The sequence below is a fragment of the Tyto alba genome, unplaced genomic scaffold (genome assembly GCF_018691265.1).
Source record: "Tyto alba isolate M040663 unplaced genomic scaffold, T.alba_DEE_v4.0 Super-Scaffold_22, whole genome shotgun sequence".
Lineage (NCBI taxonomy): Eukaryota > Metazoa > Chordata > Aves > Strigiformes > Tytonidae > Tyto > Tyto alba.
The window spans coordinates 4,597,238-4,618,541 of NW_024881296.1; the positions used below are offsets into that span (position 1 = coordinate 4,597,238).

The following is a 21,304-nucleotide window of genomic DNA, read 5'->3' on the forward strand; positions in this document are numbered from 1 at the left end:
ATAATCTGAGTCTTATTGTGCTGTCTGTACTGGTCTGCTCAGTGCCAGTATTTGTGTTATCACAAACCTGCATTTCCAACTCCAATCAAGCAACTGGTATTTTTTCTTAATATATATATATATTTCTCCACAAAATTGTTTAGAAACTTACAAAGTGTATGATGATAGTTCTTTACACGGCTAAAACTTTTGATGGGAGAGTTAGTCTTAAAAATAGTAAGAAACTTTCATCCAGGGAGATGAAGAAAGAAAATACTTCTAGTTTCCCCCTCTCCAAAGAATTAGTACCATTTGGTTAATGGGCTTTCTTGGCTAAATAAACATCGTCTATGTGGATTTCAGCACCTTGTCACTTTAACCATTTATTATCCCCAAGTGATCCTAACTGGACTACAGCTGCTGCATGTCACACACAAAAAAAAAAAAAAAAAAAAAAAAAGGAAAACGTGTTACCAAATGTAGCTTAATTAGTCCACATTTAAAATTCACACCTCGTTTGATTTAACTACAGAAGCAGCAGTACTTTATGGGAGGGTTCTGTCTGTAATTGGGATTCTTAGGCATAACCGGTTAGCTGTTCTGTTATTTCACGTACGTTAATGTTTATTTTGATAATGGATTAAATGTAATTTAAATGGGAAGCAAATTTTACATTGGTTCACGCATGCCACAAGTTGGGAGATGGCAACATGGGGTGAATAGTAAGGTTTTAGAGCCCAGGGTGAATGATACTGTAGAAAGTCTGGAAAGATACACTGTACATAACTGATTGCATTTTTTTGTGTGTCTTTGCAACAATGTTACATACAATAGCCTTGGGAGTGCAAAATACTAGATAGCCTTGGGTTTTGTTCCCAAACGTGAACCTACCGCAAAGGAGTCATACTAGCACAGGTTTTTGTGGAGAATGGGTGTTTGCCAGCAAATGGCATAGGTGATCAGTTTGTTTGTTAAAACAGATGATATAAGGGAGGCAATGTGAAGATTCTTCAAGGACCTGTGATACGCTAGCTCTAAGAGAGAGAAAGAAGAAACAGATATGGTTGTTTTCTGCTGAATCACTATTTTATGACAAAACTAACCTCATTTAATGCTGTGGATCCCCAAGGGAAAGGGCACACTTGTAGGCAAACTATTCTTGCAAAGTGTAAAAGCCTTTGATGTCTCAAAGTTGTCTATATTGTTGTAACAATTGAATTCAGTTCACTCTGCTTAAATATGCCTGTATTCAATAGAATTTGTTTAAATACTGTCCTTTTTTTTTTTTTTTTTTTTTTTTTTAAATTCCCAGTTTAGTCTAATACATTTTATTTTCAGCTCTGTGGTCCTTGCAAGTGCCAAGAGCAGATCAGTTGTTTCCTTTCAGATTGTAATGAGGTAGGCATGTTTTATCTTGTTGCTGCCAAGAGAAATGAATGGATTTCTTTTGTAGGTGGAACACCTAATTTGAAAACACTGTGGTTTGCCAAAGGACCTGATGTGGAAAAGCAACGGTATAGTACATTTCTGGCATGCTTTCACCTTCAGGACAGGATGGAAGAGCTCCAAGCTCTAGAAGCACCTGTTGCAGCATTCTGCTGCTTGCTGGCCTATCTTATGATGCAGGTAACTGGGACTGTTGCTTTTTCTTATAGCTGTCACCTGTGATTGACTAATAAAATGTTTCTTGCTAGCCTGTGCTGGATTTTTCTCTTAATCCTCACTGTAGACATAGTTGATCAAATATAATAGTACTGCATTACAGTATTTTTAATTACACCATTTAACATGCATCATCGTGTTCAAGAAACACTTGAGATTTTTAGTAGTTAATCATAATTCACACATGCCCATGACAAAGCCCCTTGGGCATTTTAACAGAGGGAGTATAAACTGAGGGATTTCCCCCACTTTTGGGAATCTGTTTGCAAATTAAAGCTTCTCGTTTTGTGCTTGGTTTGTGTTGTCAAAAGAAGACATTCCCTCTGGTGACTAGGATGTGCAAACAGACAATATACATATTTAGTCAGCTCTACTTTTTCACACAGTTTTGTCAATCTACTCAGTTTCAAGCCAGAATTGAGAATATGGTTCTTCTCATTAAATTCTGAGTGATAGAGGATTATTAGGTAGCAGTTCTGTTATAATTCCAAACATTTGGCAGCCTGCAGACTACCTTAATTGTAATAAAAAGGAATGCAAAATTAAATACAATATTGCTTCATTATTTACTTTTCTCTTATGTATTTAATATATTGTCTGTACTTGCCACCTTTCTTTCATATGCTGATCTCACAAGCAGATTTTCCTCTCTGAGCATGAGAAAATGATAATGCCTTTATCTAATATGATAAACTCTGCATTCTTACTTACACTGAACTGCATTTTGTCTTTTGTTTTGCTTTTGCAGAGTTTGCTTTCCTCAATAACAGATTTATACTGGTGTGTGGTATATGAAAACAAGTTCTCCCTGAATTTCCTTTCTTTTTCCTTCGTGTGTGTTTGCTCAAGATTAGATGATGCATTGAGGAAGTTACATGTGAGAATTATACAAATGATCCATACAGCTCTTTTGTCCTTTAATGTTTGTATAGCAGAGTATAAATGGAAAGTTTTTAGAAGATGAAACTCATTAAACATCATTGCATGTCTTGCAGTTTAAATTCAGCAAGATACATGTTACGTACTTAGCACTTAACACACTTTGAGTGTTTTTCATATTTGGATATGAAATCACAGTTTCAGTTATTTATCTATTTTCATTGTTTCATTTATTTATTGTGCTATCCTGTACACCCCTTCATAGCATGATTACTAAATTATTTGAGAAGTGTTTCTTTAGTGGGAATAAGAGGAGGAGTAACAGGAGAAAACACTGATTTGATCACAGCATTTTAATGGGAAAAAAATGCTTGTTAGGGATATGGTTTTCAGAACTTATGATCCAATGGCTAATGTTAAAACCAGAGATGAAAATAGTTTTGCAGCTCATGTTTTCAACAAGAATAATAGCAGAGACATCATACATAGCACTTAGTCTGATGGAATGTTTTTCATGACAGTGCAAGTTTCTCAATACCTGTCCCATTTTCCTGATTCTCTTCTGCCCTCTGAGTTGCACTGATACAATCTACCCTGTGAACCAGACTAGGGAACTGATTTGGACAAAAGTGGTTTTTATCGCTGAGTTATTTTAAACTTGGGGTAATTCTCTGATATCGTCCATTTGTTTTCTTGGGGTGTTTGAGAACAAGAGTGTCAGCAGCCATGCTTTGAGCTGGCCATACTGCTTCCATTTGTTTTATAGCTGAGAAAACAGTGCTTGTGTAACTGTGGTCTAAATCTTGTCTTGTCTTTACACTGTAGTCTTACATTTGTGTTAGAGAGGGAAGGTGGATTGTTACCCTAAAGGGGATTTAAGTTGATCAATTGTAGGTTGCCTTGAAGCAGGCTAACGTAATTTTCTTCAGCTCATATGAGGGAGAAATAAACTTCTTCAGAATTTCATTACTTATCATTTAATCTAATCTAAAACTTAGCTTCAAATGCATTTTTTTAAAGTGAGAAAAAATGACCAATAAGCAAATATTAACTATGTAAAGAAAGTGTCAATTTGAAGAGTAATCTTTTCAGTGAGAGTACTTTTCAAATATCCTCCAAATTCAGACAAAAACAGTGAAAAAAAATACAAAATAATAGGTCTGTCTTTAAAGTTGAATAAAGGAGCGAATGAGTTCAAATATCAAACTATGGAGCCTCCGAAGAAAGGGGCAATTTTTCTTTCAAGCTTTTACAAGCAATCTTTTTGCAAGCAATCTTTGACTTAGTTTTCTTAGGACAAATTTGTGCAAGTATTAAGAATTGTTTTGTAGGTGAAAGTCACTTTTTCTGTTACTGTAAAATGTATAAAATGTGCGAATTTAGTAAACCTCTCGTTGCTATCTATACAAAAGTGACACCTGACTTGAAATACAGGGTAAAGTAGGGCCATTATCAGATCTTAGCAGCCATGTGGAGTTAATGAATACCAAGGAGCATTTTGAAAGCTTAAAACTTCTGTTAGCCCTCACATTCTTGTGCTTTATGCAAGTTTTAACAGCATCATAGAGGGGAAGGTATGTTACAGTGTGACAAGCAGCAAGGCCTGATTAAAAAAAAAAAAAAATCTCAGTGGTTGAATAATTTTTATTTTTAAGAGGAAAGAATAGCTTACTCCTCCTAAGTAAAGAAATGAATAAAGTAATTATAGACAGCTTTTTAGTGGGTTTTTTACTTTTTATATTGATTTACATCAATACTTTTTTGTTAATTTTTCTCGCCTTCATTTTTTCTGTCACTTTTTGATTTTTAACAGCCTTAATAGAAACTCTTAATGGATTGAAATGGGTTGTACACAACATTCCCCGAAAATCAAGCTGTTAAAAGAAAAGCAATGCAGAGTTTTAGGCAGCTTGTACTGTAAGACCACAATGCACATTTCCACACTTTGCAAGAGAAACCTTCCCACAAGTTCCAATTGATAAAGAATTGTAATGCTTTATGGATCTCACTTATAGCCCTCTTTAAGCCTGAAGATTTGTAACAGATACTTGCTCTTGGTGCACATGTATAATTTGTAGTGTTCTTAGAGGAAGCAAGTGATCAGAACTGAACTGGTACTGTCAGGGAATCAGCCCAGGTGGTCTAGAGGTGCTGTCTTTCTTCTGAGGTGACCATATGCCTCTATAGAATCTCAGAATACTTTTTCACAAGAGTAAATGCCCCCATTCTCCCTTTTCTGATAGAAGTATTGGAGCGAACTGTTACACGAATTTAGAAGTTTTCTTTATGGTTTCCATTTGAACATTTTAGGTTTAGCTTTCTTACAGTTTTGAGTTCATCCCACTCCAATATATAGCCTAAAAACGTAAAAGAATCTAAATATGTTTTGTTAAATCCCGAAATCTAGCTTAAAATAGATAATGGAAATATTTTAGGCTATTTTTAAAGTTTGCAACAGATAACCATGTAAGCATTTGAAAGAAATCCTAATGGTCATCATATCTGTGGCTCATTCAGGTGGTTTTCGTCTTGGGTCTTGATTATATAGCAATTTATATTTTCTTTAAATCTCATTTTGTTACTATGCTTAGTGATATGGAGATTAAATTTCTTGTTATTAAGAAACTTGAAGGGAAGAGGAGAAGGAAATACATGAAGGGTGGGCATTTTGTTTGGTGTGTGGAAATCCATGTATATACACTATGCATGGATATCAGGGTATGTACTTCATTCAAAGTGTGAAAGTAAGTATTTTGTTCCCTTCAAGTGTCTTTTCCTAGATGATGCATTCATGGTGGTCATAACTTCATGAGACCATTGATCTGAATTTGATGTGCTTGAGCAAGAGGAGTCAATTTTCAGAAGGTTATACTTCAGAACCTTCAGATAATGTGTTATTTTTTCAACTGTTTTAGGTCAGTAGCCTCTCTCTGGAGGACTTAAATGCATTTGTGGCACTCATTCTCTGCCTCAAAGGGAAGTCAGTTGCTCAGCTAACATGCTTGCAGGTATGGACTGGAATAATTGTGTAACGTGAAATGTTCGTGGTAACTTTGGAATACATATTTTGGGGGAAAATTCTTCTACATTAAATTTTTTCAGATATGAGAACTGAGGATCATGGTAAATGTACAGGATTTTAATGTGCTACAGTTCATGTGAATTACTTACATTTGTTAATCACATTAAAAAAAAAAAATAGAAAGGATATTTTCTAGTGGTTGCAGTGCTAGGGTGGGTGAATTAGTCTCAGGTTTCTTCCCAACTTGGATTCCAGATTTCCAGCTGATATAAAATTTGTAATGGTGAATCCTGTCTTGCAACACTGCTTCATTTTTTTTTTTTCCTGAGGAGGATAGTGTTTTGGAACATAAGTTGCATGAAAATCACTATACTAAATAAAGTTAAGTGTTACTACATGTGGGAGAACATGAACATAACATAAACCTAACCAGAAAACATGTCTTGTTATCTGATGTGGCCCACTATAGTGAAGACCTTTTGGATCACACCACGCTGTAATTATTTAGGAGTTATTTTTAATATTTTTATACACTTTGCAGAGCTGTAATTCTTCCTTTCATGTCTTCTTGAATCCACATGTGGTGAAGCAGGTTCCTAAATGATTATAGCAGTAGAACCATTTAAATAGTTGTTCTTACATATCTAACTATACAAGAGTGTTTTCAGTCTCATAGCTTAAGATAGTGTTCAAAGTGTTAGCAGTGTAAAGCACAGACTGAACATGTCAATGGCTCTTTTAGTTGGAGGGGTTACTTAAAAGACAGGGGGAAAGGGTTAGAAATGGTTGAAACCTTAACGTATCTTCACTCTGAAAATCTTGCTTATATTTCCAATAAATTCTGTTAATTGAACAGTCCATGTTAGAGTTTTAAAAGTACTTTTTGCTGATAGCAAGGTAAACCAGCCACTCCTGTTACTATCCATTCATTTCTAGTGCACAGGGACCAAAATAACAAAACCAGTGTGGTTTCAGTTTAATTTTTTGATTAATTAAAACAGATAAAGTCCAGCATCCTATCAGTTTTTTATGAATTCATCAGAAATTTGTTCTGCAGCGGATCAAGTATTAGATCTGTGAAACAAGAAGGTATCAATGAGATGAAGGCAATATGGAAAACAGCAAAAATGTAGTATTTATTTCTGTCAAAGACATTATTGCACATGATGTTGCACTGAGAATATCATTATTTTATCAAGTCTGTTGTGGCAGTCATTCAGTAAAAGCATAAGGGAAGCCAAGCGTAAGCAGAAAGTGTTGAAACAATTTGTATATAGATGTACTTACAGGTACTTTTATATATGTTTTGAAAGTGCTTGGAAGTTTATTCTGCTTGAGTTAGATGTCTCTGTGTGATTCATTTGTGTTGTGGTTCTATGAAATTACAAATCTGAGTGTTGCATCCAAACTTGTAATATTAATCAATGTATACTACTTATCAGCAGTCATTCTACTATATTCAAAGTTACTCAAAGAATTTTGTAACTTCCCCACAAAGCTTATGGCAGATCAGATACTTTCTGGTCTTCCACTGTTGACATAAAAGTACATGAAACATGAAGCTGGTCTTACACTGTCTCATGCATCCCTCTCTGAAGTAGACAGTATGTTGTTGGAATTGACTTGTGTGCTATTGGCAGGTACTTTCCAAAGTTACTTGACACTGCTGCTTATGTAAGTGCTTCATGCACTGATGTATGATGACTTCTGCTGTGCTAAAAACCAACAAAAGACTCATATAATACAGTTGACATTTTTGTATTGGGCTATTTCATAGAGCGCTTCCTTGTCTTACTCTATTGAAATTCACAGTAGTGCCTTTGGTAGTAGTTTGAGCCAGAATAACTCCCTCTGAAGAGACTAGTGAGGAAAGATTTTGGCCTCTGTACTTTCTGAGATTGTGAATAGATGAATACAGTTTCAAAACTTTCCTCAGTTGCCTTCAAATTAACCTCCCTTCCTGTGTTTTGATGACCTGGATCTCCCAGTGGAAAATAGTTACTGTTTCTCGGTTTGTTGTGTATCTCTGGCTTGTCAGGCTATATTAGTAGAAGATGTTATGTTGTATTGATTGCCATAAGTATTTTTTTTTTTCTGTTTTTCCTCACGTATAAGCCATCTGTAGTTTTGTGGTAGCACCGGGATCAGTTTGAAGATTCATGTGAGGTCAATCTCACTTCACAGGAAGAGTAAAAAATGGTCTGTTTCTCATTTCTGTGCTTCTGAAATGTGGTGTGTGGATGAACTTAATAATGTCCTGTGAATTTTCTCATGAAAGGGCAGGAGACTAATAGAATATCTTATATAAGTATTCTAAAAATAATGATCGATAAAGCAAGCTTTCTGAGCATTGTAATTCAAGCATCTAATTTTCAAGATTCTGTCTCAGAATAGCTTAAACTGTTTTTACTCCTTACTATGTTTATTTAGTAGTTTTACAAAATTTAGTTATACTGTTAAATTATTTTAACAGTTAGTAAATAAGACATCAGTAGATATTTAACAGCTTAATTTTCTAGGTATTTGTGTTTATAATTGAAGTATCCAAGTGCAATGAATTACACTAGTACATATCTAATTAATATATGTGTTTTACAGTAGGAAACCAGAGGAATAGAGTTTAATCTGTTTACCATACCTTTTATTCTCCACTGAGAAGTTAGTCAAGATGTCTAGAAACAACTTAATAACAGAGCTTTCAAGGAAGTTATGTTAAACGCAGTCAGCATCTGCAAAATTTTATGAAAATGTTTGCTCATTTGCAGTTTTGGACTTGACACTATATTATTACTTTCAGTGTAGAAAAAAAATGTTTCCTTCTTGTAAACAATTCTGTAAAGATTACTGATCTGATAAAAATAAATTGCTCTGTTTCTGCAAAGGACTCCATTGGCAAATACGTTTTAGTAGAAGAAAACTTAACTTCCACTGTGAAGTATAAGAGAAAATGCAAATAGAGCCTGTTCTTGTGACAGGATGAAGAGAACTGTTCAACCTTCACTTTCAAATCTGCTTTCTGATATGCTATCCGTATTTCATAGTTAATGGGATCCATAAACCCACAAATTTATGAAACAGAAATCTCCGTGGTTTGAATAAAGTGGGTTAAAGCCATAAAAATATAGTTTATCTCATGCTGAAGGAAAGTGGGTTGTGGACATATAACTAAAATGCACATTAAATATTACTTTCTGAGAATAACATAATGTTAATACATGGAGTTTTGATTACTTTTCAAGATCGATGGTTTCAAAATACTAAAATGTGCACATGATAGAGGAGAGATTTTATACATTCTTTTTCTCATAAGTTTTTTTCCTAGTTTCCTTGTGCCCCCCTTATATGGTAGATTAACATTCTGCTTTGCCCAAGCCTCCCATAGAGCTTATACATAAGGTCAGAATTAAATTTTGGACCCCAGGTTGCTTATTTCCCTTCTTTCTATTTTCATCTGGTGTGCGGTTTTGGCAAAAAGCCCAGAGAGCCATCAGTCTAACTTTGAGGCCATTGTAGAGAAAAAGAGGCACCAGCAGTCTTGCTTGCAGTCTTGTTTCTTATATTGTGCTGGCCCTGGTTGTTTACAAATGCATTTATAGATCATCTTTCACCTGTAAAATACTGCCCAAACAGGAGAGGCCATAATGACTTTGTATACACAAATACCCTTTTTGCTGACATTTCTCTAAATATGTGGATATATGAAGAAATTGTATTGGAGGTGTAAAGTTGTGAATCACATCTTTTTGAAAGTTGTGGGCAAAGATAAGATGGGAAAGTTTGGTTAAAAAAGAAATACATTTGGAATTTGTAGGTGAATTTTGAGTCCTGTTAAGTGCTTTTAAAAGTGAAATATGTGTCAGAAAATATGAACTCAGACTTAGTAGCAGATGCGTGGATGGACATATACATCACTGCTGGAATTTATGGCATTTGCAAGTTCTTTATAGCTTTGCCATAAAATGTCCAGTTATGCCAGAATATCTGCTTTGGAATAATTACATCTTTTGTGCCACTTGTAAAAAGAACAGTTTGGCTGTATATGAGGTATAAGGAAGTCAAGCGCTGAAGTATATTCCTTCAATTTTTCAAGTGCTTTCAGTTATTTAAAAAGTACTACTAATATGAAATGAGCACAGTCATTTTATATCTCAAATTATAAGCTCGAGAAAGTCTTTGCAATTTGTTTGCAAATGAGCTTTCACAGAATACATATTAAGTATTACTGAATTAGATTTTGGAATAATAATACAAAAAAAATACTCAGCAAACTAGTTAACTAGTTTGACAGGCAGAAATAGCTTTAGCAAGAATTATAGTTGCATGAAACCTTAGACTATTTTCCATTGTACAGTGTCATGGAAGCAAAATTATCTTGGTAATAGTATTATGCCAATATTACACAAGATATTTTTCTCTGAATATTTTCCTGAGGGATACTTAGCCACATTCATGCAAAACAGCATTGTGCTTTAAGAGTAGTGTGTAGGTATCTTGACGAGTGTCCCTCAAATTTCATAAGGGTGTTGGTAAATCTATTCTATATTTTTAAACTCAGTATTCTTTCTCCATTGCCATGTGGGCAAAAAAGCATAAATAATACCCAGATTCTGAACATTCCAGAATTTCAGTCTCCTGACCTATTTGGCAAGCCAAGCTACGTTTGTCAACACCATTAGATGTGATACTTTTCAGACAGACTCCAAATAGCCTTTGTGAGCTATCTCTATTTTTCAAAGTATGATTGTTTTAAAAAAATCCTTTCTCTCCCAGGGAGTGTATGTTTATTGTGCTTGTGTGACTGTATCCTAATAAATATTTGCTTGAAATCTAATTGGATCTAATAAAACATAAAATACAAGTAAGAATATTCTAAATATCTCATGGATAAACCTCTCTTACATACTTAGGACCTGCTTCTGTGATGTACATTAGTCTTAACTAAAGTGGAATTTGAGTGCATTCCCAAATGCTTTACTGAATCAGGGTTTATATTCCCACAGAATTTGCATCTGTCAAAAGTGGTTTTAAAATGATAGGTGAGATTGTAACTGGCAGGGGGTGGGGAATGGGAGGGATTCAGGTGGTTTACTGATTTTGGCATTTCTTCCCAGCCCATTCTCTCATCTGCAGTCTTTAGGTTTTCTCAGTGTTCTGGGCTAATCTGGAACAAAAGTGCAGCAGTATGGGATGTATGGGATGTGATTGCAAGCTGAGATTGGTTCAGTCCCTGCTCAACCTCAGAAATACAGCTTTCTTATCATGTCTTCAAGATAGTCTTACACAAACTTGTCCAAATAGAAACAGTTCAAACCTTCAAGTAGTTAAATTAGTTTTGGTTTTAAACATTCAAAACAAAAAATATTACATGATTAATCAAAAAAAAATTGCATTAAGTGAGCCTGCTTATATTAAATCTGTATATTAAGGCTGAAAGTTTACAGGCATCTATACTCTGCTTCTCTCTTAACGGCTCTACCCTTATTTGCTGCTGTTGGTTCATAAACATATTAAAAAAATTTCTTAGGCTAACATATTCAACTTCGGGAAAAGCTTGCTGTTCTGCCCTGCTCTCCCCCATTTTTGTCTTTACCAAATTTGGTATATTTATTAGTATTATTAGAGTCTATTTCCCTGAACATTTTTTACATTTGACATAAGCTCTAGTATCAGAATTCACATAACTGTGTGAATTCTGTTATGTGTCACTGGCACAAACACAAACCCCAGCATGACTAGATCAGCTCTTCTACCTTCTGAGAAAAAATGCATTCATTTAGTTGGATTCACTTTGCTTATGGAGAAAATCTTGAGCAAGATTTTGAGCAAGGGCCTTAAAAGAGAGAATTTGTATTCCTTTGTGGAAGACGATCTTGCATTTTTCTCCCTAATTGTGTAAGTTTGCTCTGCTTTTCTGTGAGCTTTCCCATTTACTGCCCTGTAGCTTATTATTAGCAAGGAAATAGCAGCAATGTTTCAATTATAAATTGCTTTTAGACTTTATATAGCATAAGCAATTTTTCAGGATGTTTAAGGTAAAAGGCACTCTGAAGTTTCAGATGACAAAATTACTGTTAATTTTTAATCCGTATTGTAGAAAGTGAAACATAGTTATTGCTAGTGATGGTAATAAAGCTTTCCCCAAAAATTAAGTAAGCTGACAGGTTTGAAAAAGTCAGAGATAAGTTATTACAGAGAGGGAAAATAATAATTTCTGATATCAACTGACATTTTCCTGCCAAGTTTGTGTTGGTCAAAGTGTACATTTACTCAGGAGATAAATAGTTTTCACTTCCTTGCATATTGTATGCTAGAAGGAACAAGCAGTACGTGAGGGTTGGAGGTGGTGTGTGCATGCCGTGGGTGGGTTGCTCTCCACTGCCTTTAAGGGCTGACCCGTGTCCCCGCAGGGCCGGTGCCGTGCAGGGGCTGCCGCTGGGAAGCGGTGGCACGTGGGTACCTGCCTGTCGTCTGCTCAGGGCTGCCTGCACCTGCCTGCGCACCCCCGTCACGCCTGAGCAGGAATGCAAGCTGCACATCTGTCTGGGCTTTCCCCGGGGAGGCAGATGGCTCTCTGTAACTTCGGAGGAGCAAAAATGTGCTCTGAAATGACCTAATGAGCCATTTGTAGGTGGATGGAGAAAGAAGATAAAGCGAGCCTTTAGGCATATGGTTACAGTCCTTTGTAGGATGTACTGGAATTTTTCAAATTGCTATAGTAGAAGTGTTCATCTTGAAGATATCAGAAACAGCCAGGCTAACCAAGAACTGATTTGTTCCCCTTCTTTTCAAGTGTATTCTTGATTGACACTATCATTGTGCAGGGGTTAAAAGTCAAGACGGTGTCCAGTTCCTATCTGTTACTTCTTCTATGACTTTGGTCAAATTGTTCAGTTCTTTCTCATATTTTAGTTCTTACTTGTAACACTCAAGCACCAGTTGTCTCAATAGTAGAAGTTCTTTAGCCAAAAGTGCTGTATAAATGTGAAATTTTAATAAATTCGTAACAATAATATTGACGTCACATGTATGCTCTCTTCCCCTTCACCTTTATTTTGGAATTATTTCATTTGATGTTCACTGAACAATAGCTGAGATGTGGTTAAAGGAGCTTTTTATAAAGAAATGCATTTTCTTTTAAACAGCATTCTTCATGTTAAGTACATCTTTAAAAACAGCCAAGTTACTCTCACATAAACTGTTTCCCTATTTATATTCAGTTTGCTCTGACATAGTCCTGATACAAGAAAATGTAGAATATTACATGTAAGTAATGTTATTTTCTTTGAAACTTCTATTTGTAATCAGTTTTTGAATAGCTCAGAAGACCATCTTTATGCAACAGCTGTGTGCACGAAACAAAGATTCTCTAATTTCACTGTATGTGTTCATCTAAACTACAAGCATGGGGTTGATGTTCTTGTGCCAAAAGGTAGCAACTTTCAAGCCATGTATGGCAGTTTTCCATTCCTAAAGTAATAGGTGTTCGGGAAGTGGATACTCCTTTGCAACTTAATTACAAATTAATTCCTAGTATCTTGAACATACCTGATCACAGGTTGCAGATTGGCAGTTCCTTTCATAGGTCATCTGAGATACAGCTGCACTGATTCATGGTTTGATTTTTCTTGGACCTCAGGATTGTTGTGAAATAGAAGCAGACCAGTTCTTTTCTTCCTCAACCTGCAGACTTAACACCTGGAAAATTCCTTAGCTAGAACTGTTTACATTGGACTGTATCACTTCAAAATGTGAACCACAGTATCAGCAGTCTTACTGTGCAGCTGCTTTGCAATACAAAGAAACACTAGGTGAAAAAAAAACAAAACAAAACAAAACAACAAAACCTGTATTGCATTGGCAAACAATATTTGTTCTCCTGGAATTCTCTGTACTAACTGTTCAATGACAGTTTTATTTGAAGAGCTTATATACCAGACATGACAGTAGGAACAGTTTTCATAGTGTTTCTGGAAGCTGCAGAGCTTCAGACATACTAAATTTTGCTTAATCTAATTCTGCTGAAGCTCACTGGGATTTCTCTTGGTTTCAGTGGGAAGTAGATGAGGTCTTTAAAAAGCAGATGTTCAAAACAGTTTAAGAGAGGGAATGGTCATACACTAGGACAATTAAATAGATCTTGAGCATCTACTCTGATGAGGGGAAAAAAAAAAACAACAAAACAAAAAACTAAGTTTTAAGCTTGGTTAATTAAGCCTTGGACAGTTTTAACAGTGAACTCCCACCTATCAAATTTTCTTTGTAGTGATAATGATGTCTTAATGTCTTAATCCACAGGAATGGTTTCACAGTACTCTGTGAAATATGTCCACAGGATAAGCCACCAAACAGCAGCACACTGAGCAGTTGCATGCCTAACCAGCCATCATCTGCCAGTATAGTCTGTGCCCATGAAAGGATATGCTGCATTAGTAAAGGTGGCCAAGCACACGATGCTGAGTAGTTGTGTTGGTGGCAGAATTTTTCCTCCCAATACTTTGTTCCAAGGACCAGTCCTATGGTTAAAACAAAGGGAGAGGGCTGGGGTAAGTGTGGACAGGGACTTTAGATCAGTAGTGTGGTCAAGGTGCAGGTAGTGTCAAATGAAGCCCCACATTTAAAATATTTTGGTAAAGGAGCTAGTCAGTGTAGAGTAGAATACAGAAATATATAGTGAGTGTCAGAAAGCAAGGGAGTAGAAGAAGTTTGATCTTTAAAGACTTACAATGGAAAGTTACTGGAAATAAGGGAGGGCAGTGACCTTCTGTATGTTTTTAAAATTTTTCTCTATGTCCCCTAATAAATTTTAAATATGTTGGCTAATTGCAGCCACGTTTGACAGAGATGTAGGAGTGTCTGAGAGAAATAAGGTATTGCCTGTTGTTTTAAATAGACAGCTGGGAGAAGGGGAAGGCACTCTAAATTGCCCAACAGGAAGAAGATTTGCTGTGACATCACATTATTAGGGTATCCATGTAAAAGGGAGACATTGCTACAGGCATGGGAAAAAAATTCAAATCATTACTGAACCATTTCAGATGCTAGTGACACAGCATGTACAGGTGCAGATGTACCAGGAGTCTGTTGGCAGTTTGTTCCCCATCAGGGACAAACATTATTTGTTGCAAGGCAGATGGAGCTACCTATACTTCCCCTTTTCATAATTCCACAACATTTAACTAGTGTATGGGGGGGGAAGGAAAGAAAATGTGATCATAAGAGTTTTCAAAGTCCCAAGCAAATAAAATATATTTTGCTACCAAATAAATCCAATATTATCTGTATGAAGGAGTGGTGAGGAGGTTCAGAGATAAATATGTCACCAAAAACATGAGCACATATTTAAGACAGTAAAAATTAAAATCCTAATGAATCCATTAACTTTTATAGAAAGGATGTGGCTGTTGGTTGAGCTACAGTCAGATGGATAGCCTGATGACTATAACTCAAAATCTATGTACATATTCTGTAAATGTCATATGTATGGACTGTTATTAGCCCAGTAATTATTTAGATCAGAGTCAAGCAGTTGTGGCTAAAATAAGAAAAGTAATGTTATTCTAATCTTTTTTGCAGGTGCTAGTGTACAAATAAGCTGAAGGGGCTAAACTTTTTATCTGGTGATATTCATCATCACAGAAATGTCATTTATGCTGGGTTTTGTTGTAGATATGATTAAGAGCTCTGATAAAGGCTGATATTTTTGAAAATTAAGAAATTAGAAGCGATCCTTTTGGAACTGAAGGAGATTTTTATCTGGTTGCAGATTGGTTAGCAGTAGTACTTTTGTGTTGTTATTATTTAAGGTGCTTAAAGGTAAAAGCAATTCTGAAGCTTATTTTAGGTTGACTTCATTGGAGTTTTTGGCTTAGTGTAAATAACAGTGTTGTTCCACAGAGAGGTATCATTTTACATCAAACTCCTGATAAAATCCAGTAAATAAACTTTCCTCAACATATAAACACTAAACAATCAGGTTGTTTACTGCTAAATATTTACTGTGAAGCCTTAGAAGTGTTTAAAAACTGGTTTTTCTAGTTTCTGTTGCAGTAGATGCCTTCATAGGATCTCTTTTCAATCCCCATTTGCCTTTGCACACACCTTGTTTAAGCAGGAAGACCTTAATTTAAGACATAATCTTTGATCAGAATAAACACTTACAGGTGCTCCTCTCCCCCCTCAATTTGACAGGCCGAGGAAGCAGGTGATGTACTACACTCCCAGCAGCCTATTGCTTAAAGCTGACTGATGCCAAGTAAACCCATCTCTGCAGGATAACACTCTTTACCACCTCTGCACTAGTTCAGGTTATCTTTGCTCCAGAACAGGGCATGTAGTTCCAGTGCACAGGGCTTTGAGTGAAGTTGTCATCAGTTGGCAGTTCATCTCTTTATATTTGGAACACAATATGGCTCACCCCTCCCAGGCAAAGCTCAGCCTTACTGTTTTAATGACAAGCTCCTGAGATAGGATCTAACTGCTGCCTTTATTGCTCAAGCATAAATTGCCTATAGTTAAATATTTGATCATTTAAGATACAGGTGGGTTTGTGGGAGGTAATATAAGTAGTAGTTTACTGATAATATACTGACTGAATTCAAACGGATCTAAAAAGAACCAGTTAAACTAGGAAAGTACTCAGATTTTGATCACCATCATTTGAATTCCAGTACTTAATTGCTTGGTCCAAATTTAATTGATTTTTAATTATTGTTCTTCGATTGATTAATTTTAACTATAAATTAGCAAGTATCAACCTATCCTTGAGTGTTGTGTTTTCCTTTTTAGCACAGAAACAGGTATGTTCTTTTGAAGGTGGATGGGGTGGGGAAGGAGGGAAAAATGCCTTATGTAATTTTTAAGTTATTTCTTTATAAATGTATATTTCAAAATGTTAGCCATAGACATATCTTCTGTATTCTGCTCAACCACAGGAAGAAGACAACAGATTAGGAAAAAAATTAAATGCATAAGAATATCTTTAATCTAAGTAACGATTGTTAATAAAAATTTTTTTAATTGAAAAAATGTGTCCCCAGATTGTTGTTGAAAATCCTACTAAAGGAAGTTTTCTTAAAAGAAATTTAGTATCTACTGTATTGAGATGCTGCGCACAGATGATATGTATATTAGCGCAAGTAAAGAATTGTAAAATTATTATCATATTTTTACCTTTCTGGAAATGAAGATAGTGAGGTGGTTTTGCCGGCGGGTACAGTTACGGCCTTCATTTGTGTCTGCTGACATCTGGCATGTTCAGATATTTGCCCTCACATTTCTAGTGCGGTAGAACCTATTCATCCTTTTACAGAATGTGAACTCCATAGAGTAAAGTGGTGAAGGAGTTGTGGGGTTTTTTAGTATGTTCCTGAAACTAGGTTGTGCAGCTTTCAAAGTGTACAGGATAAAGTTTACAACTTTATCAAAAAATCATTTCTGAATCCACAAAGGAGACTCAGAGGACTAGTAGTATTTCCTTAAAACTTAAAGGTATTTTACATACATTTTTAAATTATTATTTAATTAGATGTAATTTGAACTGGAAATTTGCATTTCATATACAAGATTCATGTATTTTTCTTCCTGTAAGTAAAATTTCTTCAGCAGGATATACAGTCTCTGGATCTACATTTGTAAAACTGCTCCTGTGAGCAAACGCTTTCCTTCTTGCAAAGCCTCTTTTTGTGGTCATCAGTGAGGATGCACATGAGCACAGAAATCAGCCTGAACTTGTGGTCCACAGGCTAAAGCCCTGTGGTTTTAGTGCAGAAAAAGGCAAGATATGACATGGGTCTATGATGATGGCTCTTCTAGCAAAGGCATTTCTCAAATTATTAGAAAAAAAAAAAAAAACAACATTATACATTAGTGATGTAGGTGTGGTAGCACTTCTCTTGCTCTTTTCAAGTAGGTTTACCCAGTTCAGCTCAGGCCTTCTAAGCACGGTATCAGTAACCTCTGCTTCAATGATACTAAAGGGCTGTGAACTTTGAGTTCTCTTCTCAGTCTTTAGTTAATGTTGTCAAATAGGGAAAGTAATCTTTTTTCCCAAAAAGTTGAGAAGGTGGGGAGCTGCTGTTGGTAGGAGCAGCAGCAGGGTTAGGGCGGAGGCAGCTGATGCAGGAGGAGCAGTTCTCACGCACTCCCTGGCTCTCTCACACAGATGTCATCAGCTGGTGGTAGGAGTAGCAGCAGCGGGATCACAGGGGTGTATCGCACATGGTTCACTGGGGTCCTGAGTTTATAAAAATAGTAAAAAGAACAGACACAATTTCCAATAAGAAGTAATCTCTAGGGTGTAATGCCCTGGAAGGCAAGCCTTCTTTTCTTTTGGAATTTTCCACTTCTCCTCATCATGACGTCTTTGCATTGCAGACACCAAGCAGTTGTGAGCATTCCCATGGCAAAGCAATTCTGTGGTTTGCCATGTGCACAGGCTCATTGTTATAGACTCACTGTGCTTTCATTTCCTTTGTTTTTCATTTCCAGACATGGAAAATAGAAACTACCCTTTAGTGAATGTGTTTCCTGTCTTACTTTATTAAAGAAATCACTGTTGATGGTTCTTGCCTTGGTCTTGCCAATATTGATTTCCATTAAAAAACCAAACCTTACCTGAGATTCACCACCCCTACCCCCAATACTTTAGTGCTTTAGGAAAATTCTGGATTGATATCCCTAGACAGTGAAGTCTTCTACCTGTAAAACCTGTCACTAGCAACATTATTTTATCTTTTTAACCAGTATGTCTCAAGTGCAGTTGAAAAGGGCACATCTAGGATTGTATTGGTGGCTTAGACTTCATACTCTCTTAGACAGAAGTAACAATTAGCATCAATGGCAAAAAAGATCTCCTGCTAGAGACAGTACTCAACGTTCTCTTCTATATTTTATTATTTTGTGCATCACCATCAAAAGCAAAATTTTTCAGATTCGCATTTATACACTTGTTCTGCAAATATGTATGCATTTGTTTTGCACTAACCTGAAAAATGTCACTGAAGAAAGTTGAGTTAATCACATATTTGTGTTGGGTCTATGCTTAGAGTTTTCAGAATAAAATAAAGATATAAAAGCTTTATTTTAAGCTTTATGGCCCAGACGGCATCCAGCATTCACGTGTAGTATTATATAACTGTTTTACATCCTTGGTACCAGTGGGATTAAAAGGCACAGTAAAAGCATGTTTGTCAATAAATGACAAAAAGATATGAATTAATAGTCATATAATACACAGCCATTAAATTAGAAGATGGGAAATTGCTTGCTGAAGATTACAGCTTTTACTATTTTTCTTTCCAGCAGCTTAAATACTTGTTTTCATTATTATTCATGGAAGTTTGTTTCCAACAATTAAATCTTTTGATGTTGTCAGTACTTACTGATATTTCAGTGACACAAGATGCTGATTTGTATGATGGAATTTCAGTCTGGTTTTGTACTGATCTATAATAAAGACAGTATTGGTGGTATAAATCATACTGATATAAATTTGGCCAAATTTGATTCAGCTGGTTGGTGTGCCATTATCACTCTTGGTCTCTACTGCTAATTGTAGCCTGATATGTCCGTTTTTCTTATAGCTTAAGAGCAAAACTTTACCCCTTGTCAAAGTGCTCTAAAGTATTTTATCAAAATTATTTAAAGTTCAGTTTATTATTTCATTGAAAACAAGACCAGGGTGCATAAATTCTGAAAGAATTCCCTAGTTGGATTAGTTTACGAAAAAAAGGAGTTCTGAGGATTCCCAGCAGGTCTTACTCTTTGTACTTTTTGCTCATAAAGTCTTACTTTGTGATCACAAACCAAGCAGATTCCATTTTAAAGCTTGTAATGATGTGGACTCATTTCCTTAGCAGGTCTTAAGATCTGATTAGGTGATCAAAACCAATCTGGTTAGTGCAGTGTAAGAATCTCTCCGCTGTGACATGATAACTGGCTGTGTGCACTCTTGCACAAATATACTGGTTGACTTAAACCACATTCCTCTTTCAAGTATCTTTCAGCATTGTTAAATGGTTCGCAAAAACCTGTTTTGCTTGCCAGAGCAAGAGAGTTATGAGTGTGCATGTAGTTACTAGTCTCAGCTGGCAAAATGATAGCTTCCATCTGGAGGCAATAACTTCCTGAAACTCAGTAGTTTGATCCCATACTGAAAATACTTTTATTCTAAAGGCAGTGGAGAGGAAGGTCTCCCTTGCTCAAGTATGAAGTGTCACAGTCAGAAAAGGCTGGGCCTTTCATTTTATAAATGACTGCTCAAATCAGCTTGTGTTGTCTGCATTGGGTGAATTTCAAGTACTGAGTGTCATGCTGGGTCAGTGCTCGGGTGGCCAGCCTGATTCCTTTCCAGGAATCACTAGAGGCAGAAGTTCTTCCCAAAGGGCTCCAGACCACCCTGCCTAGTACCTTTTGCTTTTGCACTGTAGGGAAAACAGCTAGTGGAGTTACACCTCTTATCTTCAAGTTGGTTTAACAGAGCCCTGCTGCCCCTTGTCTGGGGTTAGGGGGAACCCTATCACAGAGGCCAGTTTCACATAGTCAAATTATGCAACAGACTTCAGCTCACTGCATAATAACACAGGAAACCTAAGTCCTTGACCAGGTTCTAGCTATATTCTCCAAATGATTTATTGTGTTTGTCTCTTTTGGAAGAAGCTTTGTAGCTAGAATAGGTTTCCTGAGTTTGTTATGTGGACCTTAGGGAAGAAGAAGTACTGATCCATTACTGCAAAATCTCACGTTGTCTGCTATTACTTGTCATTTTTTTAAATAGGGCACTGATGGTGTATGTGCATACCTTTAAGTCTTCTGAGGATCTTTCAAGATGTAAGATATCGTTAGTAATAATGGTCCAACCCTTTCCATTGCATTTCAAACAAACCATTCACAGCTCTTTAGGAGCTGGGGCTAAGGCAAATTTGAGCCACAATTTTGTCCTTTCTATTCTGGGCTATTTTAGATGCTGTTCCATTCCTGATATAACATACTGTAAGGAAAGCTGTACTGTAAGGGTACAACAGCTGCCACAGATTACAGTATTGATGACTACACTGTCTTGGTCTTGACAGACTGCTTTGGTACAGGCTGTGGAAGAGTCATTCCCCACTGAGGAGCTTTGTACTGCTTACACAATACTTAAAATCACAGTTTTCCCCATATTGGATTCAAGGCTTTTATAGTTTGTTGTGCTCTGCCACAGCAGGATGCTAAATTCACCCATCAAGTTTATTTTGGCCGTGAGTTTTAATTGTCTTGTTGAGTTTCTCATTTTGCATTTTCTGGATATTGTCATACCATTCCGGTATTTCTTCTGGAGACATTCATGCTGAAGTGAGATAATTTGACTTTCAGACTACAGTCAGAGGAAATTTTAGTGTTTCAAATAAAAGCCTGGGCACAATAAACTTTGTTCTGTCAAATGTTATAACTCAAATGATCTCTAAGTACTGTAATATTTCCTGGATGATCAAACTGTGGAAGGTCAATGGATCACTGTACACATCATTTTATACTCCCAGTTCATGTTTTGCATTCCAGTAACAGAATTCTTGCTGGGGAGCTGCTAATGCTTGAGAAATACTATGGAGAAAAGCCATTTATTTTGTCTTTCCGTTTTCATTTTGAATGTATCTATTAAAAACTTGAGTGAGATGCTCTCTTTGTTAAAATAAACTTCACTTCTTTCACTTTATTGAATAAAACTAGATACAGAATCCTTTGATGAGTTCTACTGTGCAATAAAGGACCATTATTGCCACAGCT

The 21,304-nt window shown here is 36.1% G+C and overlaps 1 protein-coding gene across 1 annotated transcript in view; it reads left to right on the forward strand.

The window, feature by feature from the left end:
* The window catches only part of FAM120B (family with sequence similarity 120B), a 53,532-nt gene that overhangs the window by 18,176 nt on the left and 14,052 nt on the right, over positions 1-21,304 (forward strand). The window contains 2 exon segments of the mRNA XM_032985190.2: positions 1,433-1,605; positions 5,436-5,528. Coding sequence (XP_032841081.2) covers positions 1,433-1,605; positions 5,436-5,528 — 266 coding nt within the window.